Source organism: Bemisia tabaci, chromosome 8, assembly GCF_918797505.1.
Source record: "Bemisia tabaci chromosome 8, PGI_BMITA_v3".
Taxonomy (NCBI): Eukaryota; Metazoa; Arthropoda; class Insecta; order Hemiptera; family Aleyrodidae; genus Bemisia; species Bemisia tabaci.
The window spans coordinates 9,099,404-9,125,140 of NC_092800.1; the positions used below are offsets into that span (position 1 = coordinate 9,099,404).

Here is a 25,737-nt window from a genome sequence, read left to right on the forward strand (position 1 = left end):
GGCACATACGTTGTTTTAAACCGGGACGGAATTTATAGTTCCTAATCGCAAAATATAGTCCAATTACGCAGATTGCGCGCTAAGCAGTGGACTTCAGACTTTTTTACCCTCCGAGAAAATGTTCAATTGGCTGTACCTCTTGCGTGCAGCAGATCCAGTCTCCCGTTTAAACATTATAAATGTTGTAACAAAGTCTGTTTTAAAGACCTCTCGAGCCGTTTCATGATTTTTGCGACTATCGATGGAAGATTGTCCTACATGAGCGCGCTATATTTAGATTAACTTACGGGCTCGCAAACCGGCCCATGCGGCCAGGGCGTATATAGCATAGCCCCTTAGTTTAAAAACATAGGTTATCATTATTCAATTGATGAGAAAGCTATCCGGAAACTGCAGCTGGTATATATTTGAAGTTCCTCCCTGAAAGCACTTACTTTTCCCCAACCACTCGGATCCAGAAAAGTGTCCGCAGGTTGAGATCCGTTTTCTCCTGGCAGGTAAAAATTTGCCTCGTAGAAGGCTGGAGGCTCCACAGTCACTCTAGAAGGCTGCATATCATAAAGCAGTCGTATGTCCGATAAACTAATCGTTGTCATGTTCCAGCCCAAGAGTTGTTTACCACCCAGCGTGGGAATCGAAAGTAGACCCTGAAGCAACCGAAAATATAATTTTTAACTCATCCACTTGAAGCTGAAAAGCTTTTCGACGGTGGAACCACCAGACCACGTATCTGGTTCGCTGTGTTATAAAAAACTCCGCTCCCGTTTTATTTTTTTGACCGAGAAAAAATCAATATCGTTCATTGAAGTTTTCACAAAGTTTTCTTCGCGCAGAGAAAAGAAATCAAGGGAGTTTTCAAGCATTGCCATTGAGCAGTTTTCCAGTTAGGATTTAAGGGTAAGACTCAGTGGCGTGGTGTGAATGATCGATTATCGATATTTCCTCGTTTGTAGCTATGGTAAAAAATCGATTATTAACGTGTTCGCTGCGAAAACCCTGTTTATCGATCCTTTTCCATAGGTTTAAATGACGGATCAATCGTTATATCGCAAAGCACGCCACGCCTCAGCGGGCCGATTATTGAAATTGATAGACAAAGCTATCGACAAAGGAGACAAAAGAGATATGGAGAGATCCTATTGGTGGAAGCGAGTGGTTGCATTGGACAAAGGAGGTAGGTAATAGACTAACTAACGGCAACCCACGAGAGACCCGACAGTTAGTCTATCATTTTCCCCCTTAGTCTATGAGAGCCACCCATTTCAACCAATAGGATTGTTTTATACCCCCTATGTCTTCTTTGTCTATAGCTTTGTCTATCAATTTCAATAATCGGCCCGCTGGTAAGACAGGAAGACTGCAACGTTGCCAACCGAGGCACGTGGTCGGTAGTTTCACCGTCGCACAGTGGATTGAGTCAATCGGAGAGGTCGGACTTGCAATTTTTAAATAAAACTGCAAATTTTGATGTTTATTCCGTCACATTTTGACTTTTTAGGGGTGGCTCCAGAAGGAAATTTCACGAGGAAACCAATGGAACCACCTCTAGAACCTCAAAGTTTTGTATAAACGGAGTTATGAGCGTTTAAAGTTTCCAAATTTTGTCCGACCTTTTCCATTAACTCGCTCCACTGTGAGTCGTTTTGCAACTCAATGTCCAACCGCTTGCTGAACGCTCTCTGAGAAAATATTTTTCAAATGACTTAAAATCGCATCAGGGATTTTGTCGTCCCCTAAAATATCCGTGTTAACAATTTGTCATACAATAGAATAAGATTGCAAGTGATTATTTTTATCTCTGATGGAAGTTCTGAGTTTTTTTTTTCTTTTTACGTCTTGCATCATCATTTCGTCACCTTCCAGGCAAAGTATCACAAGCGCCATGCGACGTTTAAAAATTTCCGCCGCCATTTTATTTTTTTACAGAGAAATTGTTCAACGAAGCTGTCCGAAAATTTCACTGCATTTTCTTTGTGCTGCCGATAAAATTTAGTGAAATTTCCAAACAGATTCAACAAACAATTTCTCAGTAAAGAAATAAAATGGCGGCGGAAATTTTTAAACGTCGCATGGCGCTTGTGATACTTTGCCTGGAAGGTGACGATTTTATCAAGAATGCATATTTTCATTGTATCTTAAAGATATTGTATAAAATTCCGCAAAGAAGTTTATAAAGGTGTTATTCAGAAAACAATGGAATGTACACACAGCACCATCGAACCAGATATTTTTATGAATAAAGGTGGGGATGTACCTTAAAATCCCCCTGCAACTCAGAATCATAGTTAACGTATGCTTGATTTTCAACCAAAATGCTCAGTTTTTTCCCATCGTATGTCCACAATGGGGTAGTCGAAATTTGTTCCATTCTGTCCAGGATGGCTCTAGGCTCCTGAAATTTGAGAGAAGATACCAAATTCAAATACCAAGTATAGTCTGTGGAATATTTTGAGTTTTAAATGGTAACAAGCATAATTTCTCATCTTGAATGATGTTTTATTAAATGCTCTCTACCTCAACATTTTGTGAGGATCGGTACTTACTGTACCTATATAATCTAAAAAAAATTATGAAATGTTTTAAGGCAGTATTTTGCTTAGTTTTAGCAACAGAAAAAATGTGGTAGCGTCAAATCCCAGCCACTAACTAACATATAAAAAAAAATACGGCTAAAATGCCAAAAAAATCTGAAAAATAACAATCTTTATGCTCTGTGCGGGCCAGGTTAAATTTTTTTTTTCAAAATCCTTTTGGCTACCGTGTTATTTTATTTCATAGAACCATTTAAGACCGTGCAAGATTTGGTTTTGAGTAACCCGATTTAAAAAAATAAGTCCCACCCGAATGGAGGGGCTTGAAGGACAAGGCGCATAAGTGCAGTTCTTGAAAAAATGTAGATATTAATGATTTTAAGTAAAACTAAGTAGGTATAGTGCTTATTCTGTGAAAAAAATTTCTCCCAAATTCCAATTTTTATGCATCCAAAAGTCAGTTTGAACTTTCTTTCCACCGCTAGGAACTATGTATAATTCCGAAACTTCAAACACGTATTTCTCGAAATAGCAAAACCTGCACTTATGTGCCTTATTGTCCTTCCAGCCCCTCATGATGATTCGGGTTGAATTCGTCAAACTTTATATGATTAGCGCTTTATGAACTGCCCATCACAGAGCATCTCAACTCCGGTTAGGTTAGATACCATCAAGCGTTCAGCTGTGGTTTGGGAAAAACACCGTGTACGGCTTTAGATTTTGCCAAAAATTCCTCGATTAAATTAAAATTTTCTGGAAAACTTGTAGATATTTTTCCTCCAACATTTTTACCGAATTTCATTCACGATTTGATCTACAATATCTGAGAATTTCAAGGAAAAATGTTCATAACTTTCCTCCAAGATTAGCATTTTATTTGCGAAAATTTGGCATTTCTCGAATGCTCATATGGTGTTCTTCCTCAGCAGGGCGGAGTTGTTTGTGATCAAGTAATCTTAAAACGTATTTCTCCACCTAACGGATCGTATTCGATAGTCCTTTAAGGTGAATCGATGGACGCCATATTTTGTGTCAGAACGGCATGCGATATACCGCGTCAATTGGTTCCATTTTTTCAGCTACTCGTCGAATTTTCTCGATTTTTCTCGAATTTTAAGATCGCAATTCTGTTGTAAAGCACTCACTCACCAATTTTAACAAAGAAATTCAACGTAATAAAGGCGTAGTTTTTTTAGAGAGAAAACCTCGCATTCGAGTGCAGTTTCGATATCAGTATCGAATGCGATGTTTTCTTTCTAAAAAAACAACGCCTTTATTAGGTTGAATTTCTTTGTTAAAATTGGTAAGTGAGTGCTTTAGTCTCCTGACAACAGAATTGCGATCTCAAAATTCGAGAAAAATGACGAGTGGCTGAAAAAAATGGAACCGATTGATGCGGCATGCCGTTCTGACGCAAAATATGGCGTCCATCGAATCACCTCAAAACAATAGAACATGACCTCAAACCAGATTTTTAGGATATTTGTCAGAAAAGCTCAAAATGAGAAAGTTCGTAGCAATTTCATCACTCTTGACCAATTAGTACTCATACGAATCAAAAATCTATCTCAAAAAACCCGTTTCGTCAGATTACTCAATTGACTTTTGAGGGTATGTTTATGTTTTGAACCAATCGACATCGTCACAACCTCACCCTTTTGATGTATCGAGTACGATCTATGGCATCAATGAATCAGTTTTGAGTTTTTCGGAATCAAGGTGAAAATCGAATAAGGCTCTCTCATTTGGACTGCATTTTGCAATTCGGAACTATAAATTCTGGCTCTTCTGGAAAAACACTTATGTGCATAGGGAAACTAATGGCACATACATTTTTTCTAAACCGGGCTAGAATCTAAAGCTCCAAATCGCAAAATGTAGTCCATTTAGACATTGAATGGATTTGTTGCTGATTCCACGTATCTTCCCAGCTTACCTCGTCTACGTACACAGTAGCTCTGTCTCGGAACTTGGGAAGTGACAAGACTGGAGGGTCCGGCAGTTCGTCCGGGATTTCCGTCTCGTAAAGCACAAAGCCAGTGTAAGTTCCTAAAGTTTCAAAATTCAGCGGGTTTTCTTCATAAAGTGGCCCTTTGTCCCAGATATTGGGCGCCTCAAAAATCGAAGCTATCGAGGACAATTTGATCCGGCCGTATTTTTTCTTCGTTGAGTTAGTCGGCGCCTTGTGGTGTGTCTCGCCGAAGTCTAAATTGTAGGGATCTGCGAACTTAAATCCATAAAAGCTTGAGATCGAAAGTATTTAACATGAGTTCCTGAAAGCCAAAAGCGCACTGTATCTGAATTTTGATGGGTATCAAGAAAGTTTGTCACAGCCTGATTGTTGAAATTTTTTGTTTGTCGGGACGACACAGATGACATAGGTTAAAAGGCGGAGCGTGATTGGTCGGCTATGTCTTATTGCTGCTTTGTCGTGCATATGTCGGGTTGAACTTACGACAAACTAACGGCACCTCTTAAGTTTCCGACAGTATGTCGTCCATTCCACCTGACAAAGGCACGACAAAGCAGCGATTAGACATGGCCGCCAATCACGCTCCGCCTTTTAACCCATGTCATCTATGTCGTCCCGACAAACAAAAAATTTCAACAATCAGGCCGCAGGACTTGACCTTTAATAACGAGAGAGATTATGAGTACAAGGGATTGCCAAGGAGGAGCGTAATTTCAGTTAATTTTTGGGGAGAGGGGTCGAAAACCGTTTGGAGGAAGCAAGCAATGCTTGAAACGTAGGAGGGCCCAGGAAGGGGGGGAGGTCTCCGGACGTCCCCTAGAAAATTTTTGAAGCATCTAATATGCACTTTCAGTCAATTTCGTCATGCGCAATTACCAAATGTAAGCGTCTTTCGTTCTTCTTTCCCATGTTCCCTTCTTCCTTTTCTTTTCCTTCCTCTCTTTCCAGTGAAGGGTGGGATCTTGAATCCGCCTATGGGTTAGGAAGGGGGGTAGGGGAATATTACTGGAAGACGTTATTTTTAAATGAGGAAATGAAAATTAACACGGAGGGTAAAATATTGAATATTCCGCCCCGCCTGAGCTACTATCCATCAGCTAAAAATCAGCTTGATATCTGCTATGACCCACTTTGCGAATCGCGTATATCAAACTCACTTTTGGAAACAGGTACCATTCTGCCGTGCTAAAGAAGAACGCCGTATGAACATTCGAGAGTTGCCAAATTTCCGTCAATAAATTGCTAATTTTTGAGGAAATTTATGCATATTTTTCCTTCAAATTCGCAAATATTCTGGAATAAATTGTGTACAGAATTGTCTGAAAATTTGAGAAAACAATATTCACAATTTTCCAAGTAATTTCGTTTTTTATCGGAGGGAATTTGGCAACGTCTGAAGGCTCATACGGCGTTCTTCCAAGCACGGCAGCATTCAGGGGTGCAAAATCTCCGCGATCCTCCCATCCGCGGATTGCAGATTCACTGGACGGAAATGGCGTTAACCCGGGGGGGGGGGGGGGGGGGATGCGTCCGAGAACGGAGAAATTCTGAATTCTCAACGATTAAAGCGCGCGCCGTGGTTTACGCGCAATGCGTGAAGTATTCCTGGGGTCTCGTAGGCGCTAAAATGCGTCTCCTGCCGACAGCACTGCTTGGCGCAGTACGTGAAGTACTCCTGGAGTCTCGTAGGTGCTAATATGCGTTTCTGATCGCACTGTATTAAGTACAATTATTCAAACTCGCGAAGTTAACGTTCTTTGACCTGTCATTACCTGGGAGTTTTGCACACTCATTGTCAGTACAGCAATGTTCTTTCTTTAAAATAGGAAAATGGAGAGAGCGAATGCGGAAGGTATTTAATTGGAAAAAAAGAGATATCTAAACAGTAACAGTTAAGTGGTTTACGGACGGGAGGTCTACAAAAAAAAGGGCTACCTATTTTAGTCTACATCCACGCTTTTTTCTCGGAGCCTTATTTTGGGATTAAAATTCTACACCGTCATAACTTTACGCTATCGTAACCTGCACTTTGCGGCATTGTCAAGTTTTGATCCGTTGCCATATTTACTCATCATTCTTAAAATTTCCAGTCCATCCGGCGTTTGAGGAATGTCGAATATCCACTTTTCAGTGTTGCCGCTCGGGCTGAGAGAAACTTATCAGTTGGACGGTTGCGCTAGTTTTAAATAAAGTAAAACGCAAGATATCCAAAGTCTAAGCTCAGATTCGGATTCCTCGTGAAAAATCGATGCAAGTTCATGTATTACACGTTAGTATAGCACGAAGGAAAGGCTTCTAAGAACATATCAGTCTAATATAGGTCAGGAAGTCAGCTAGGTAAGGAGGAAGAAGAATGTATCATGAAGGAATTCAACCCTCTTATCTAAATGCCGCCGTGCCGCCAGCTTCGAGGAATCCGCCCGGGCGCCGGCGCTTGGTGTTCGGTTTCGCCGCAGAATTTCCGAGAAGAGAAATATTCTTCTTACTCATCAGCTGACCCACTCAGTGCTCACCCATGTTGCCAAGTTGGACTGATATTTTAGTATCAGCATGCCTACGTTAAGCCTCACTCCATCACGCTATGCTACCGTATGATACATGTGATTTCATCGATTTTTAACGAGGAATTCGAATCTGAGCTTGGATTTTGGATATCACTTGTTTTAGGTCAAATTATCAAAATTTCAGATCGTGGACGATGCTTACTACTATTTCAGCGCCTGTTCGTTCGATTTTGTGAAGCCCGATATAATGCGGTATTTAATGACAGGAAACTCGAATTTTTAGTCAAATTTTGAAAAATCCAGGATAGCGGACGTGGCCTTAAGTGCTTTCCTGGCTCCTGTTCGTTCGAATTTTGTGAAATTTGGTACGCACAGGTATTTTTCGACGGGATACACGAATTTTTAGTCAAATTTTGAAAAATCCAAAATGGTGGACGTAACCTAAATTGCTATCCTGGCTCCTATTCGTCCAAATTTTGTGAACTTTGGTCTGCAAGTGTAGTTTTAGACGGGGAAACACGAATTTTTAGTCAAATTTTCCAAATTACAAAATCTAAGATGGCGGACGTGGCCTGTGCTACTTTCTCGGTCCCTGTTTGCTCGCGATCCTTTTGAACTCGGCGATGGAGGTACTAGGTATGGAGGGGGGGAGGGAGAAAGATTATTTGATTTCAAAAACTTGCTCTAGCGAAAGAGAGGAAGTCGCAACCTAAGTAGCAGTTTGATCATTCAAGCGATTTTATCGCCAAAAAATCGTAGAAAAATGGCACCTTAGTTTCAAAGTATCGCGTTTTTTCCCTTGAAAAGTGCTCCTTAGGTTATTGGCCTCGTCCTCCAAAACAGGTTTAGTTTCCTAAATCCTCTTCAATTTCCCACAGTATTACTACAGAATAGTTGCACAACCATCCTTCAGTACTACGTTATATCTAAATAATTACCAAAATGTCATTACTTCTTTCAGTGTGTCTCGTATGGCATAGTATTTCGCCGTAAGGTCCCCAGCCTCCGTAATAGGTGCATCATAATCATAAGACGTTGTAGTAGCCCGATAGGGGTCAGTGTTAGCACCTGAAATTCATATAAAACCAATAAACCATTCAGTCTTACAAGGGGAGTCTACGAAGTGACATCCTGGGATTGGGTTCATTTTGCTTGTACATGAAGAAGAGACAAATCTAAGGTTGAGTATTTTTTTTTAGCCGCCACCTCCCAACCGTTCTCGAGATATCGATTTTTAAAGTTACGATTTTTGCACGTTTCCGCGCGGAGTTCCGGCGAGTCAACTGAGCGCCGGCAAGCTGCACGAAGCGCGTTTCCTATCAGCGCTGCAGACCGGCCGTCTTTATCAACAATTCTGTGGCCGAGTGGTAGAGTGTTCGCCTTCTACACCTACCGTTGCGAGTTCGAGTCCCGCTTCGTGCCGTAGCTTTTAGGGAACGCCGCAATGCGTTTTTACAAGTTTTCTTTATTTTTATCACACACCAAGGGGTCCGCCCCCTGGCCGCTACGCGGCCCAACCCCCGGGGCGAAAAGGCCCGCTTCGCGGCAAGCGAAATCATCGAAATCGACCGTTGACGGTTACTGGGTAAATAATTTTAATTGAATGATAAAATGATGTTTCAAATAAAAATTTCCCACCACACAATATTCTTAATGACTTTTTCCTTACTCTGAATTTGCAACCGTCAACGGTCGATTTCGATGATTTCGCTTGCCGCGAAGCGGGCCTTTTCGCCCCGGGGGTTGGGCCGCGTAGCGGCCAGGGGGCGGACCCCTTGGTGTGTGATAAAAATAAAGAAAACTTGTAAAAACGCATTGCGGCGTACCCTAAAAGCTACGGCACGAAGCGGGACTCGAACCCGCGATCGTTGGAACGGTAGGCGAACACTCTACCACTCGGCCACGGAACTAGTTGATAAGGACGGCCGGTCTGCAGCGCTGATAGGAAACGCGCTTCGTGCAGCTTGCCGGCGCTCAGTTGACTCGCCGGAACTCCGCGCGGAAACGTGCAAAAATCGTAACTTTAAAAATCGATATCTCGAGAACGGTTGGGAGGTGGCGGCTAAAAAAAAATACGTCAACCTTAGATTTGTCTCTTCTTCATGTACAAGCAAAATGAACCCAATCCCAGGATGTCACTGTTAGTCACTTGATCATAATAGTACCTTTCACGTCTCAATGGAAGTTGAGAGTAGTAACTGCCTGGAAGAAGGTTGGAATGATAACAATAAGACGTTTCTGTGTTTCTCTCATGCCCCACTTGAGATCAGTGACGATTCTGGAAGGTTGGCAACGCTGTTTTTCCTACATATAAATAAATTTACAACAATCGAATCTTGGTGAGGCAATTAGCTTCACCCAAAATCGATATTTTCAATGGATTTAAATGGGAACCAACAGTGTTGCCAACTTTCAAGAATCGCCACTGCTTGAGGTGCTGCTCCAGAATGCCCGTTTTCTTCTTTTTTCCTTTTTTCTTCAATAAGTATGATATAGCGTGCAGTTTGACAGAACCACTAGATTTTTCTGAAGATAGACGATTCTACAAGCTGTCAAGTTTACTTAGGTTTTGGGTCATTCCACGTCAACGCAACCAAGGTCGGAACCCGACCCCCTCCGATTTGGCTGAAAATTGGTATACGGGGTCTTTACATCATTCTAAGAAACTAATTTGAAGGGTTTTCCCATCCGACGCCCCGTTCGCGAGATATCGACCCCCAAAGATGGGGTGAATTTTAGTGATATTCAAAAACGCCCGTTTTAGCGATTCTCATTTTCTCGACTTCCCTCTCTTTGACTCTCCATAGCGAGACTCTGTATCAATCCATCATACTTTGAAAGAGTGTTTCTAGACCAATTTTTCATGTAGATTCTGAATATGCCATCAAAATTGAGCTAAAAATTATTTAAACGGCCGTAATTTAGAGTTTTTTAAAATTTACGATTTTTTCGCCATTCAATGTTCAAACTGAATTATCTAAAAAACAGTCTCTCCGATTTTCGATTTTTTTTTTATACTTCAAGCTTAGGATATATACTTTCGGTTGATATACTTTTTTCAATTGCCATCGGACGGTTAAGGGCCTAAAAAAATTCAAATAGGCCAAAAAAGGCTAAAAATTGGTAAAAAAGGACGATTTTTCACATGTTAATCCAAATATTTCGATAATGAACTCTTCAATTATCGATATTTTTTCCCACTTTACCCTCTAACATGTATAAAATCAGACTATCAACGCTTTCCATACATGCACCGATCGATTAACGGCCTGATGGAAACCGGAAACCGACCGAAAATCCTCGAAATTGACGCAAAAAGACGATTTTTCACACCGTAACCGATACATTCCATGGATTGTAACTGCAATTTCCAATTTTCTCGATCTATTTCAACCTTAAGGTGTATACTTTCGAGTAATAAACCCTTACTATAACGTGCATCGATGGGGCACGGATCCAAACGGAAGTGAAAACCGGCCGGAAATGCTAAAAAATGACGGGAAAAGGCGATTTATTGCATAGTCAGGGGAGCATGTGTTCGAAAATTACGTCCCGTTTGCACGTTTGTGATGCAAGTTTACTCTCTTCATTTTGGTCCCTAGAATGAGAAAATCTTTGGTGGACTCTCCAATTTTGATGCCAAGGCCCCAAAAACAAGATGGCGGCCAAAATGGACGCTGAAATTGAAATTTTGGCAAAACGGCACAAAACGTCAAGAGAGGTGTCGATTCTCATGTTTTTTGGATCGTAGATTCCAGAAAAATTGTCATACAGACCCCTCGACCCACGGAAATGCCCAAAATCCAAGATGGCGGCCGATTTTGGCTCTTTAGCGGCTAAAACGTCAAATGCGGAGCAGAGCCGTAATATAGGTAAATATGTTCACGCAATAAAACTATTGGTGATCAACATAGCATTGAGTTGGAGGATGGGCAGCAGATCAAAGGCGCACTATAGGTCCTTGGGGGTTCTGTTGACCCAGGATGGAAGAACGGATAAAGGGATGAAGGAAAGAAACATCTTAGCAAGGAAGGCTACAGCTATATTCAATGGAATCCTCCGGGATCCGTAGATTTCCAAAGAGAACAAGAGGAAAATTTTCAATTGCGAAGACCAAAGTATTCTTACATATGACAGTGAAGTTTGGCAGCTGAAGGAACGGACACAGGGGATGCTAAGAGCAACGGAAATGGATTTCTGGAGGAGGTCGCTGTAGGAATTTTTAGAAGCGATCGGGTCCGCAATGAAAGAGTGCGTCAGATCATGGGAGTCGAAAATGACATCGTATTCGACAGCATGATCAGACAGCTTGACTGGTTTGGCGATGTCAATAGAATGACGAACGAAGGACTGCCGTAAAAGATGCTTGATTGGGTTCCTCCTGGGAGGAGACAAAGGGGATGCCCAGTGAAAGGGTGGCGACACAGGGTTTTAGAAAAATGAGGGTATGTGAACTCCCTGAAAGGCCTTAGGAGGATCGGGAACTTAGGCGGTAAGGTGTCGCAGAGCGCCAGAGATCGCTATAAAAGCGGCTTTGTATGTATGTGTAATATATTAATTATTATCGAAATTGGGAGTATCAGGTACTCCCCGGCAATGGCACTGTTTAACAAGCAAAAAAATTACAACCATGTCTCCCCGATGAGATAAGGTGATTCCTACGTATTTTGAGGGGCTGAATCCGGAAACCTCCGTTTTTTTCCATCACCCTACAATGGAGATGTTGCATTTGTGAGGGTTTTGCGATTTGACCGTCGATTCTTACGTAAAAGTTCGCGAAAAACACGATGGTGCCACTGGTTTTCTCTGAAAGCAACTCCCAAGCTCAAAAAAAGCTCTCAAGTTTAGGTCAAAATGGAGGGGATATCCCGCCCTACCCTGAGAGTCCACCTCTACATCAAAACAAACTCTCCATGCAAAGATAGGGAGCAATAGAGTCCCTTTATACTGAGAGTCAAGACAACACCCCTCATGGAGTCACAAACGGGAATAAAGATTACAGAAATTGAACGTTTTTCGTAATCTTTGATCGGCCCATTCTCGAATTCCTTTCTTCGTTCCTTCCCTCATTCCGTTTGTTCCTTGCCGAACCCGTAATTCCCCGGTCCATTCCAGATTATAATCTTTGTAATCGGTGAAACTGTAATCTTTATTCCGTTTGTGACACTGTGGAGGCCTAAAATACGGGAACCAATCAGAAATGGATTCACATTGTCTTGACTCTCAGTATAAAGGGACTCTAGGGAGCAAATACATTGACAGGGCTACCACTTTATTTGGGGACTCCAAAACTGAAAACACGGCAACCCTGCTAATGTATTTGCTCCCTATCTTTGCATGGAGGGTTTGTTTTGATGTAGAGATGGACTCTCAGGGTAGGATGGGATATCCCCTCCATTTTGGACTCACTTTGAGAGCTTTTTTTGAGCTTGGGAGATGATTTCAGAGAAAACCAGTGGCACCATCGTGTTTCTCGCGAATTTTTACATAAGAATCAATGGTCAAATCGCAAATCCCTCTTTCGTGCAACATCTCCATTCTCTGGAAAAGCCGATTCCGCCCGAAATAATGGTCATTATCCTGGTTAGTTTTCCGGAAAATTGAGGGGTAATCCGGAAGAATAAACGCAATTTTCAGATTTAGTGGGTCAAAACTCATCGGAATAGTTTTATTGTGTATTTGAGAACAAATTTACCCATATTCTGCAGGGGTACCTTAAAAAAAAACCAATAATGCTAATTATAGAAACTGACCCGGAAAATTATTTCGATTAGAGTGTTCCTGAACACACTAATCAAAATGACTGCCGAGTTCGGCCTTTGCATGGTCCAAATCAGCACCATTTGGCATGAAATATTTTTTTCTCCTATTTTTTTGGAATCTGTGACCTCGAAAACAGATATCTAGTGTGTTTACTCCTCTCTTTGCTCCGCATTTGACGTTTTAGCCGCTAAAGAGCCAAAATCGGCCGCCATCTTGGATTTTGGGCATTTCCGTGGGTCGAGGGGTCTGTATGACAATTTTTCTGGAATCTACGATCCAAAAAACATGAGAATCGACACCTCTCTTGACGTTTTGTGCCGTTTTGCCAAAATTTCAATTTCAGCGTCCATTTTGGCCGCCATCTTGTTTTTGGGGCCTTGGCATCAAAATTGGAGAGTCCACCAAAGATTTTCTCATTCTAGGGACCAAAATGAAGAGAGTAAACTTGCATCACAAACGTGCAAACGGGACGTAATTTTCGAACACATGCTCCCCTGACTATGCAATAAATCGCCTTTTCCCGTCATTTTTTAGCATTTCCGGCCGGTTTTCACTTCCGTTTGGATCCGTGCCCCATCGATGCACGTTATAGTAAGGGTTTATTACTCGAAAGTATACACCTTAAGGTTGAAATAGATCGAGAAAATTGGAAATTGCAGTTACAATCCATGGAATGTATCGGTTACGGTGTGAAAAATCGTCTTTTTGCGTCAATTTCGAGGATTTTCGGTCGGTTTCCGGTTTCCATCAGGCCGTTAATCGATCGGTGCATGTATGGAAAGCGTTGATAGTCTGATTTTATACATGTTAGAGGGTAAAGTGGGAAAAAATATCGATAATTGAAGAGTTCATTATCGAAATATTTGGATTAACATGTGAAAAATCGTCCTTTTTTACCAATTTTTAGCCTTTTTTGGCCTATTTGAATTTTTTTAGGCCCTTAACCGTCCGATGGCAATTGAAAAAAGTATATCAACCGAAAGTATATATCCTAAGCTTGAAGTATAAAAAAAAAATCGAAAATCGGAGAGACTGTTTTTTAGATAATTCAGTTTGAACATTGAATGGCGAAAAAATCGTAAATTTTAAAAAACTCTAAATTACGGCCGTTTAAATAATTTTTAGCTCAATTTTGATGGCATATTCAGAATCTACATGAAAAATTGGTCTAGAAACACTCTTTCAAAGTATGATGGATTGATACAGAGTCTCGCTATGGAGAGTCAAAGAGAGGGAAGTCGAGAAAATGAGAATCGCTAAAACGGGCGTTTTTGAATATCACTAAAATTCACCCCATCTTTGGGGGTCGATATCTCGCGAACGGGGCGTCGGATGGGAAAACCCTTCAAATTAGTTTCTTAGAATGATGTAAAGACCCCGTATACCAATTTTCAGCCAAATCGGAGGGGGTCGGGTTCCGACCTTGGTTGCGTTGACGTGGAATGACCCTTTTATGTAACTTCAAAAATCTGCTGTTCAATGACAAGAGTGTAAACAAGCAAACGTTGTGGCAAATCAATCGGTCCAAAGTCAAGTGGTTTTGAAGATGAAGAACGATGTACTCAAAAGAGTTCAATTCTCTCATGTTTTTATTGGCTAGTTAAACGCCACTTACTTGCCCCCAAAAATTTTAGGATCAAATTGCACTCAGACTCTGAGTCAGCAAAGATGCAGTTTCAAAATGACCGGAGACACAATATTGATTCTGATGAATTTATTAAGGTGTTTTGCAAGACGTTCGCCTCAGTATTAGTACAGGTATAGGTTTAGTACTTGGCTCTTTGCAAAACCCCAATTGTTCACCTGACTAGTTTCCTATGCTATATGAAGAAAATCCCCTCCATATTCATAGAGATCTTCTTTTTTTTTTTTTTTTTTTTTTTTTTTTTTTTTTTTTTTTTAAGATACACATTTCAGATTTCTTGCCTAGGTAGAAGACATGCTATTGTTACCAAGAAAGTGCAAAATATCGGTTTTCACTGCGGTCTAATTTTTTAGAGAGGACTAAACCTTTTGTGCGGGAACCACCTTCAACCCTAGAAAATTATTTTATCCTCCTCTGCAGTACCTAGAAACCCATTGAGCCTATTGTCCACTGGAGCGGTGAAAACCCCTAACTTGTCCGAAAAAATATTTCAATCCAATTTTGAACCAAAATACCCTCATAACTTATGATCAGTGGTAGTTTGCATACCTGCTTTGAAGCCAAAATTAGTCCCTCCATGAATCAGGTAAATATTGAAGGAGACGTTCAGTTTCAAAAGCTGGTTCATGGATTGGATAAACTCACTCGTATTCACTGTACTGAAATTCTCGGTCCAGTGTGTTATCCAACCCGAGTAGAACTCCGAGTTGACAAGTGGTCCTCCTTTATTGAAGCGCCTCATCGGATCGAAGTAAGCACTGATGTTATCTGGTCAAATGTTAGAAATTTGTCGTAAGAATATTTTTACAGAGTAAAGATAATCTACATGAATCAACTTGTCGTCTGAAGTGATAGATAATAAAACCAGTGCTCCATAATCTGGTGCTATGCGCTTAAATCAGACATCGCCGTCTACAATTATACAGATCGCTGCTCTTTTGACGTAAGGGCTAATCTGTATTCGCAAGTGAACCCTGGGAAGTATGGAGTTATGTTAACCCTGGTTTAAACCAAAAAGAAGTTACGTAGGTACGTCAAGGAAGCGACGAGCCAAGGGACACTTCGCTAACCGTATAGCGTTTAAAAAATTGTCAATGCCTGGATTTTTGTTGCAACCATATACCTACTCCTCGCAATTTTTTTTCCACCATCAAAAAACTTTATGGCCCCCCTAAAGTAAATATTACCTTGCGGTGATCTAACCATCACCTTGCGGCAAGGTATCGGCCTTGCCATCCTCTCCGAGCCCTCGCCGAGCCAGTTCAAGGAACTCGACGACCGGGTATAAAACCGTATGACAACACTGTAGACCCAAATCCAGACGCAGGGCGCGAAAAAGGCGACACAGCATCGGGAAATACCCCTTGTTGGGCTTGATTTTCGTCTCCAACGTTGCCATGCATAATTATTCCCCGTCGTTAAGTTCCACGAACTGACCCGGCGAGGGCTCGGATAGGGCTCGAAGAGGGTGGCAAGGCCGACACCTTGCCGCAAGGTGATGGTTAGCTCACCGCAAGGTAATATTTTCGCTAGGGGCCCTCAAAATTGTAGATGACACTTCAGATTAGCCCTGATTGAATGGCTTCTAAAATTTTTAGATGGGGTAAGCACTGAAAAAACCAATTCTTTCAATTAAAGAATGTCTTTCTAATGTCATTACCTTTTGGAAATTTCTGTTCCGGATTTGGGTATTTTTTTCCCTCTTCTTTTTACTTGGTGTAAGATTGATACGAAGCATCGAAAAAAAAGTTGCAGGTTTATTGCCATCGCAATATTTTTACATCCCTTGGTCAATGTATGCCGATTAGATAGGTAGTTTGTAATGAAACAAAATTGCAACTCATCTCTATTTTATTGCGCGATAGAGCTCAAAAATAGGAACCCCTTCAATCGGCAGGTAGGCAACATCTCGTCACAGTGGCAATTGCCACTGGCAACTTTAATACTTTACCCTAGCTGTAATCGCAATTTATTGCAACCTGTGCGCCGTGCCTCTTGGGCTCATGTACGCACTACATCTGGATGGGGTTTAGCGGAAAGTAATCAGAGTGAATTATGGACTTGGAACACAAAAAAATAGGTCTTGAGTTGCGTTCCTTTCACGAAGCTCAGATTTGATGGAAAGTATTCGCACTCTAAAACATTTTCACGGACGTAAATTCCTTGCAGGAGAAATTGGACGACAATGTGCAATTAGGAATTACAATGTCAGGCTCATCAATAAAAGCGCGTACTTGCATAAGGAAACGTATACCACATATCCTGTTTCTAAAATCAACCAGAATTTGTATAGTTCCAACTGCAAAATGCAGTCCAAGCATGCCTCTATGTATGCACATACCTTCCTATTCGTAACTTATTTATTCCTCCTCGTGCTGGGAATTGTTTAGTACAATGTTTTAATTAATCTTAGTTGTGGGCAGGAGGGGGGGGGGGCTTATTTTTACTCACTTGGGGGTATATCTCCTGGAGGGTTTACTAGATTAGGTCCTTGTATAATGTTATTCCTACGTTATTTAGTTTTCAAGCTTAATCTTATCAACTTCATCTTATTGTTGGATGTAAGTGTTACTCTTTCTTCTTTCTATTATCAAAAACGTCCTCAGGACATGTAAGGGGCATGTGTGCCACAGACGATTCCGTCCATTTAGTATGTAATTCAGGCCTTCGGGCCAATTTCCTGTAGAGTTCGGTTCCAATCTGTAATTTATACTGGTGAACCACGTGATGGGGATCAAAATGAAAAAAAAGAAGGAAAGAAAAGAAAAAACTTATCTATTTTGAGAATGATAATCTGTTCTCTTCCGATGAGCGCTGCTCATTTGATGTCGATATTTTCAAGTGAGGGGGGCCTTCAAAAAATTCAACAAGCAGTGAATTCCCGTAATTTCAGAATGAATTTCAGAATTTACCTATGTGGTTGAGTTGTAAACTAAATTGAAAAATCCTGGATATTACAACAATCTCAGCAACTCACTTTTTGAGGGACCAAAGTCCACAGTCGCCAGAACTCCCGGTGTGGGACCACATTTGAAGTAACCTTCGCCAGCGCCATCCGTAGTGTATAAAACAGCATTTTTTTCAACGTATCCTTTTAACGTGTCGGTCAACCACCTCATGTACCAGCTATCGCACGCAAAGTAGCTCCCGTACTCGTTTTCAACCTGTCGACATCCCATTTGAACTAGGTAAACACTGTAATGGACCGTTCGGTATTCTTGAAAAATGTGGCTGGGTCAGTGATGAGAGACCTCATCTTCCAAAAATTCAAATTTGAGCTATTGGTACCATGCCCATCTTGGATTTTGCGGCATGCTAAGTTGGGTTCACTGCCGAGTTTGATCTACTGATGAGGTCTAAAAAGGCCCAAACCAGTATAGATCTCTCGACGTGACTCCAACTTAATATTCCATTGCAAACTGCCTGAGCTGAACACTCTCCCTCCTCAGTTTCGTACTGGTGCGCATTAGCGTTCAAAAAATTATTTTTAACTCTAATTTTAATTTTTGGAATTTCTTGGCTTTGATTTCCCCACGAAATGGTGTGGACCCAGCACCATTTCTCCACCTTGGTACCATAAAATAGAGCAAGCAAATCTGTAAATTTTGACGCAAGGTTGACTCCGGAAGTTCCGAAATTGAGGGGGATATGACGTCCCGAAGTTCCAAGACAAAAATCTTAAGTTCTAGGTCGCCGGCCAGGTTGGCCTGGCGGTCAGCTAGCGCATCTGACTCTAGAGTTCTAGACCAATGGGTCTCGGGTTCGAATCCTGGTGGTGGTGACAAATTTTCACGGAACTGACGAGTGGATCTGCAGAAACAGATTCTACTCGGCCTTAGTACCTGAAAATTTGAAAGTCGGAGCATGGATGTGCCAAAATCCCCCTGATGTCTACTGCCAATAAAAAATAATCTCAACGTTAAACTCTTGTCTATAGATGGCTGTAGATTCCTAAACTGGAATATAAGTCGAATAAACTGGAAAAAAAGTTCTAGGTTAAATTTTTACATGGGGAAGTTACGGTTCTTTGCCAGGGTTCTGATACATACACTGAAAAAAAAATCTCAGTGTATTTACTAAGAAAAGGTTAAAGTTACCAAGAATTCAGGGTTCTATTTGATCCCAGTTTTTTCTTGGTAAAATTACCATTTATAGAATTGGTAATTTTACCGAGAAATCTCGGTAAAATTATTGAACTTTCTCGATAATTTTACTGGATCTTGGTAAAAACGCCAATATTTTTTATCGACTGTGGTAGAATTACCGAGATAAAATGGCAAAGTTACCAGGAATCGATTACCAATAAAAGTGGTATTCTTACCTGGAAAAAACAGTAAAAATACCGGTTTTTAGGTAAGCTAACCAGTCTGTCTTAGTAAAATTACCAATAATTGGTAAAAAAAAGTTAGATGGTAAAGGTACCAACGGACCTTCGTAAAAACGCCGAGAATTTTTTTTCAGTGTATGCATTATCCACACAGAAAAAAAAGACAGCTAGCCTCATCCGTGGTGAGATAATTATAGCAAAACAGCAAGTAGGCACTCGCATGAATTTTTAGTGAACTTAATTTACCTGCACCATTATGATTGGACCCCCATTTCCGTAGAGCAAGGGTGATATTTCTGTAAATAAAACCTTGAACCATCTCTCCACGTAGTGCAGATAAGCTGTGTGACAGAATAAAATTATAATTAGACCTCCATTGGTGTCCGTTGCGGTGTACACAGCAAACAAACCATGACTAACAGGGTGTCTACAAGTACGGAATTTCTGGAAAATCCGGAAATAGTACTGATTTTGTAAGGGCGGTCCAGAAGTACTGAAATTCCGCAAGAGGGTCCGGAATTTTTCTAATTTTTTTGTCATTTCTGTCTCAATTTGAGCGAAATTCGAATTTTTTTAAATTTCGTCAATAATTGGAAGTACTGGAAAACTACTGAATTTTTCTGTTGAGGTACTGAATCTCTTGGGAATGTACTGAAAAAATACTGTAAAAGTACTGATTTTTTGTTTGCCTGTTTTAGTAGACCCCTGACTAAACTTTTCTATGACTTTTTTTAACATGTATTTCAGCAGATTAGATCATTTTGTCTCGAATCCTCAATTATTCAATTTAGAAACCGATGATATTCCCACACTCAGTTTACTCGTAAGTTTCCACTTGAGGACTTGTGAGGCTTGCAATCCCGCAAAGATTGTGAAATTTTTTATAGCGTTTGCGGCATATTAAACTCATTCACAGTCGACAATACTGCCGTGCCGAGAAAAAAACGCCGTATGGACCTTCAGGCGTTGCCAAATTTCCTTTGACAAAACACGAATTGCCTGGTAAACTTATGAATATTTTCCTTCCAATTTTCCAGATAATTTTCTTCGCAATTTTACCTGAAGTTCCTGAAAATTTCAAGGGAAAATATTTCTAACCTACCGCAAAAATAAACATTTTATCGAAGGGAATTTGGCAACTCTCGAATGTTCATACGGCGTTTTTCCTTAGCACGGCAGAATACTTGCTTACAATAGAGAGGAAAAACTCGGAGCAGATTCAGGGACAAATTATTCATTGCAGAACTTTTGGATAAATTACTTAAACTAGAGAACTACGTCGTACAAGCTTAGCAGCATTGGAAGTCTCATGCGCCTTTTTACCGAAAAATGCTTCAATTTCTAATGAAATTCACAGATTTTAGACGTTTGCAATAGAGAGAAATCCTCCATGAAGCGATGAAGGAGGCCCAAAATCCGCATACTTTTGAAAGTCTCAAAATCATCTCTATTCAATGATTCATAAAGATTTATCGGATTTTCTCGCTCCTCTCTTAGAGACGTTTAGGGTTGCGGCACACTGATCCAAAACTCCTAATCTCATTTTCAATTGAATCGGGGCGTGCAAAACTGCCAATGTCCATATTTTTCCAGTCTCAAGTTTTTTTGAGTTCATAATACTTTTCGGAGCTGGTTGCAATCACGAAAGTGCGGCGTTAAAACTCGTCTTCGGGTTTCATTAAGCCCAAAACGAGTCCTCTCTTCACTTTTATGACTGTATCAACTCTTTTGAAGCATGATGAACTCAAAAAAACTCAAGACTAGAAAAATAGACTTTTGCGGTTTTCGTACGTCCCGACTCAATTAAAAGCTTCACACTGAAATTGACCGATAATGTAAAATGTCCTCCATAAGAGTATCGTATAAACTTAGTTATGATTAAGCTGCGGTTTTCATCGTTGTTGGTCGCAACATTTTTTGGTGTGTGTAATTACGTATTTTATGGGATTTTGAAATTGTGTGGTCCGTACTTACAGGCATCAGTCGTGCGGAGTCGCATGTACGGGTTTAGAGTCATCAGCCAAGGAGGAAGTCCACCCTGATAGGATCAAGCATAAATCAATGATAAAGACGTATTTTGAGGGAATTTAATTGCGTATGATTCATTCATATTTCATTACGTCTGTAATTCGATCCTAAAACTGAAGGCAATCAGTGAATCAATTCTCCTGCTGTAGGTAAAAGCAAAGGTAATGGAGATGTTGCATGTGTGAGGAATTTGCGATTTGACTATTGATTCATATGTAAAAGTTCGCGAGAAATACAATGGTGCCACTACTGGTTTTCTCTGAAATCAACTCCCAAGCTCAAAAAAGCTCTCAAGTTGAGGCCAAAATGGAGGGGATATCCCTCGCTATCCTTGAGATTCCACCTCTACATCAAGACAAACTCTCCATGCAAAAATAAGGAGCAAGTAGATTGACAGAGCTGCCAATTTATTTGGGGCTCTAAAACTGAAAACACGGCATCACTGCTAATGTATTTGCTCCCTATCTTTGCAAGTAAAGTTTTTCTTGATGTAAACATGGACTCTCAGGATAGCGAGGGATATCCCCTCCATTACAGTCTCAACTTAGAGAGCGTTATTTGAGCTTGGGAGTTGATTTCAGAGAAAATCGCAGTGAGACTATCGTCCTTCTCGCAAACTTTTACATAAGAATTAATACTCAAATCGCAAATTCCTCACACATGCAACATCTCCATTCATATTAGTGGTGAGGCGTGATAATGGACTATCGATATCATTTCATTTGAAGCTATGATAAAGAATCGATCATAATGGTATTCGTTGCGAACGCCCCAAAAATCGACCTTTTTTCACAGGTTTGAATGGCGTATCAATCAATACATTGCAAAGCACGCCACTCCACTGATTCCTATAATGATTCGTAGTGAAAATGAGTGACTTTAAAAAGGGCGTCTAAGATGATTTCTTTGTAACGAAATAAACTGTCAGCATTATCGCGCAGTGTTTTCAGTAAGACCTTAGGGCCGCAAATCAGCGGACCTAACCAAGTTCCTTCAATTTCATTGAGTATGCAATTTGATCTCCGGAGAGTTAAAATAGTTGCTCGCGATCAAGGCAAATCACCGGCATCTGCGCACGGCGTCATTTGCATATGGACTGCTGAGCCATGAATCACTCGACCCACTAAAGCTCCTTCAATTTCATTGAGTATGCAATTTGATCTCCGGTGAGTTAAAATAGTTGCTCGAGATCAAAGCAAATCACCGGTATCTATGCACGGCGTCATTCTAATGGAGCCGTGAATCACTCGACCCACTAAAGCTCCTTCAATTTCATTGGGTATGCAATTTGATCTCCGGAGAGTTAAAATAGTTGCTCGAATTTGAAGAAACCACCGGCATGCTCGCACGGTGCACAGTGGATCGGGTCAATAAAAGAGGTCGGACAAAGTTTGGAAACTTTGAACGCTCATAAAACCGTTTTTACAAAACTTCGAGGTTCTAAATGTGGTTTCATTGGTTTCCTAGTGAAATTTTCTCTCAGAACCACTCATTAAAATTTAAAATGTGACGAAATAAACATCAAAATTTGCGGCTTTAGTCAGAAATTTCATGTGCGAAATCTCTAATTGACTCGATCCACTGTGCCGCGGCGGAATTGCCATTCGAGTTCAGCGATACCAATTGGACTACATTTTGCAATTAGGAGCTACAATTTCTGGCTCATCCGTAAAAACACTTTAGTGCATTAGAAAACTAATGGCGCATAAATTGTTTCCAAACTGAGTCAGAAATTTTAGTTCCCAACTGCAACATGCGGTAAAATTGTTCAAAACGTTAAACATTTCACCTATATTTGGATATTTCTTTTACATATTCTGACATTACGTGATGGAAACAGTGGCGTGACGTGAATAATCGATTATCGATATCTCGCCATTTGAAGCTATAGTAAAGAATCGATTACTAAGGTGTTCGCTGCGAACACTCTGATAATCGATCTTTTTTCATTGGTTTAAATGGCATGAAAATCGATAAATCGCAATTCACGCTACGCCACTGGATGGAAACTACTTACCAAACTCCTCTCTGCACAGATGTAGGGTCCTGGCCGAAGTAAGACCAACAAACCCTCAGCTTGGGCTAACCTGATGAAGTGGACGATGTCATTTTCTCCTGTAAAGTCATACATGTTCGGAGTGGATTCATGCGAGCTCCATTCAACGTACCTGATGAAATGGAAATGAGAACCTTCTTAGAATAATGTTTTTCGAGTAGGCGATCAAAGGACCCTTCAGTCTCTCGGCAATAATGTTACAAATTGAGGGGCTTGGAGGACAAGGCGCACAAGTGCAATTTTTGCTATTTCGAGAAATACGTGTTTAAAGTTTCGGAATTACATGGATCCTTATGGCGGAAAGAAAGTTCAAATTGACTTTTTGATGCTTAAAAAGTAAAATTTAGGAGCGAATTTATCTCAAAATACGCACCCAGAGTGATTTATTACTTGAAACCATTAACATCTCAATGTTTTCAAAAACTGCACTTATGCGCCTTGTCCTCCAAGCCCCTCAATTTTATTGTATACTTTCGAGGCTCTAACCACACAACCCATGAGCTCATAATGTAACACTTTCAAAAAAGGTAAACTGTCCTTATGAACATTACGAGTCCCCGAAAGTAAAGACGGCCCTGACTTTCGCCAATTTTCCCAAGGGCTGTCCGTACCATAGTCTTTATATCTCAAGCAGAATTCATCTGTCAACGTTTCATTTTGCTCATTGATTCGTTTTGTTTTCTGGAGAAAAATATTTGCCAATTTTTTTGTTGGTCACCATGACCATTTTCACAGTAGTGCCCAAATAAAATTAATTTATATTTTCAAAATATGTTGTACATTTATTATCTAATGATACCTCTGTTAAAAAAAGAGATTAGTTCGAGCCAGAGCTTTTATTATTGAGCTTTCAGAGCTTGTTTTAATGTTCATTATTATCGGTACCTGTAAGGTGCTGGGACCCTCAGGTGTCAAAATTATTAGACGTATACCTATCATATTTCTAAAATGCTGATTGCAGAGTCAGATTTTATTACGGTTATGCGGAGACTTTTTCTGTAAATAACACTGTTGATTCACTTAAACTAGTGCAAATGATTTATCTGCTAATGAAATATCCACAGTGCGAACCCCATGTAGGTATACTATTCTCCTACAAAAGCCTATACTGCCGTGTTAAGGAAAAACGCCGTAGGAATCTTCGAGAGTTGCCAAATTTCTTCTTAGAAAATATTTATTTTAGAAGAGAATTATGAATATTTTTCCTTGAAATCTTCAGACTTTGTAAATCTAATTACGAACGAAATCCTTCATATTCACAAATTTTCCCGAAAATTCTTATTTTGTCGAGAGAAATTTGACAACGCCTGATGGTTCATACGGCGTTCTTCCTCAGCACGGCAGCATAGGTATAGACTGTAGATTAGAATGCACGTAGGTAACCCAGGAAAAAGTTGAGTAAATCCTAGATTCTGGTCTCAATTCAACTTCGAACTTTTGGTGATTACTATTAAAATAAGTGAAACAGTAATGCCTCTTTGCGCACGTGCTTCTTCAAGCACAGTTGGTATTAAACACTAAGAAGTGGCCCGAACTGTATGTAACAAGGTGGAGGCAAAATGGTGCTTGGTATTAAGCATCACAATGACTTACGTTGTGATAGCGTTCAGTCCGGCATATCTCGATTTTCTAAGTCGATCTTTCCAATAAGCTCTTGGTATCCGGAAATAGTGCAGCTCGCCGGACACGTATCTAAATTCTGCGCCATCTTTTCGGAATATGTTAGCCTTGTAATCAACTTCGAAAGTTCGGCCTCTCTGCGAAGCATATTATTTAGTTTCAAGTATGAGTGCATTCACATATTTGTATTGTAAGTAAAATACAGAGCAGACCTGTGTAAATAAATCTGTCTCCATCGTCGAAGATAATTCTTTAATCTTTATTTTAACGAGGAGGCGTCCTTTGCTCACGTGAGACTACTCTGGTAAAAATTGGCAGTAGAATCTGTGTTCCAAAATACCATAGACCTACAGCCGGCTTTTTCCAATAGCTTCTATAGCCGGCTACACAATTTCTTATAGCCTTGTATAGCCGATGGCGACTAAGCAACAGCCAGGCGATAAAGTGTATGCTAAACGTTACTAATTACGGATGCTAGGACTTAGTGAGTTTTTGGAATACTGCTCTCTTTTTGGGCCGTAGTATCTTGATTTATTTTGCGAGGAAAGCTCCGTACTTTTGATGGACGCCTGCCATTACTAATATATTAGAGCGCCTTCAGTTTCGTATGATACTGTGCAATACCTCTGGTGTGAAATAGTTGCTTCAAGCGTCGTGGCAGGCGGGCAGCCAGCGCAAAACGCGCATTGGCGCATACAAACCTAACAGGGATACTTCACGCGTTGCGCAATGCGTGAAGTATCCCTGTTAGGTTTGTAGGCGCCAGTGCGTCGCCGCTCCGCTTTGTGTTAGGCTCTAATATTTAATCTGGCGGAGTCAGCGTTATTCAACTCATGATTTTGAAATGTTTGCACATCCTGTATGGATTATTCTCATTTTAATTGATGAAAAAAATATGTATTAAAGGAAAATATAATGTGTGTTTTGTAAATATTAAGGTGGTTCCGTATCAAACTTAATGATTTCCAAAACACACGAATTTCTACACAGTTTCTTATAGCCTTTTATAATCGACGGCGAAAAAGCAACAGCCAGGCGATAAAGTTTAAAGCCCGGCGATAGGAACTATAGCCCGGCTGCATAATTTTTTATCGCTTCATATAGCCCGGCCGTATGATTTTCTCCGCATTCTACAGCCAGCTATATGATTTTCTGTAGCCTTCTTTAGCCGGCTATAAGAATTCCTATGGTATTTTGAAACGCAGCTCTTATCGCCAATTTTTACCAGGGTACTTTGGAAGGGGATCCGACGATCAGAGGCGGATCCAAAAATTTGGCAACACCGGATTGC

General features: G+C 40.5%; 2 protein-coding genes across 3 annotated transcripts in view; one reads left to right on the forward strand and one right to left on the reverse strand.

Moving 5' to 3' along the window:
• Positions 1–23,319, forward strand: part of Polr1C (RNA polymerase I and III subunit C) — a 54,786-nt gene extending 31,467 nt beyond the window's left edge. The window contains exon 10 of the mRNA XM_072303608.1: positions 22,807–23,319. The gene's annotated coding sequence lies outside the window, so the exon portion shown is untranslated. The remainder of the gene's footprint in view (positions 1–22,806) is intronic.
• The window catches only part of LOC109043257 (beta-galactosidase), a 34,258-nt gene that overhangs the window by 1,883 nt on the left and 6,638 nt on the right, over positions 1–25,737 (reverse strand). Inside the window, exons 2-11 of one of the 2 annotated variants that reach the window (XM_019060401.2) lie at positions 24,420–24,583; positions 22,788–22,938; positions 20,717–20,780; positions 18,989–19,083; positions 17,393–17,579; positions 14,965–15,183; positions 7,960–8,075; positions 4,468–4,758; positions 2,255–2,392; positions 435–647 (exon numbers count right to left, since the gene is read on the reverse strand). In XM_019060401.2, coding sequence (XP_018915946.2) covers positions 435–647; positions 2,255–2,392; positions 4,468–4,758; positions 7,960–8,075; positions 14,965–15,183; positions 17,393–17,579; positions 18,989–19,083; positions 20,717–20,780; positions 22,788–22,938; positions 24,420–24,583 — 1,638 coding nt within the window. The remainder of the gene's footprint in view (positions 1–434; positions 648–2,254; positions 2,393–4,467; positions 4,759–7,959; positions 8,076–14,964; positions 15,184–17,392; positions 17,580–18,988; positions 19,084–20,716; positions 20,781–22,787; positions 22,939–24,419; positions 24,584–25,737) is intronic. The other variant, XM_072303606.1, reaches the window with a different exon arrangement.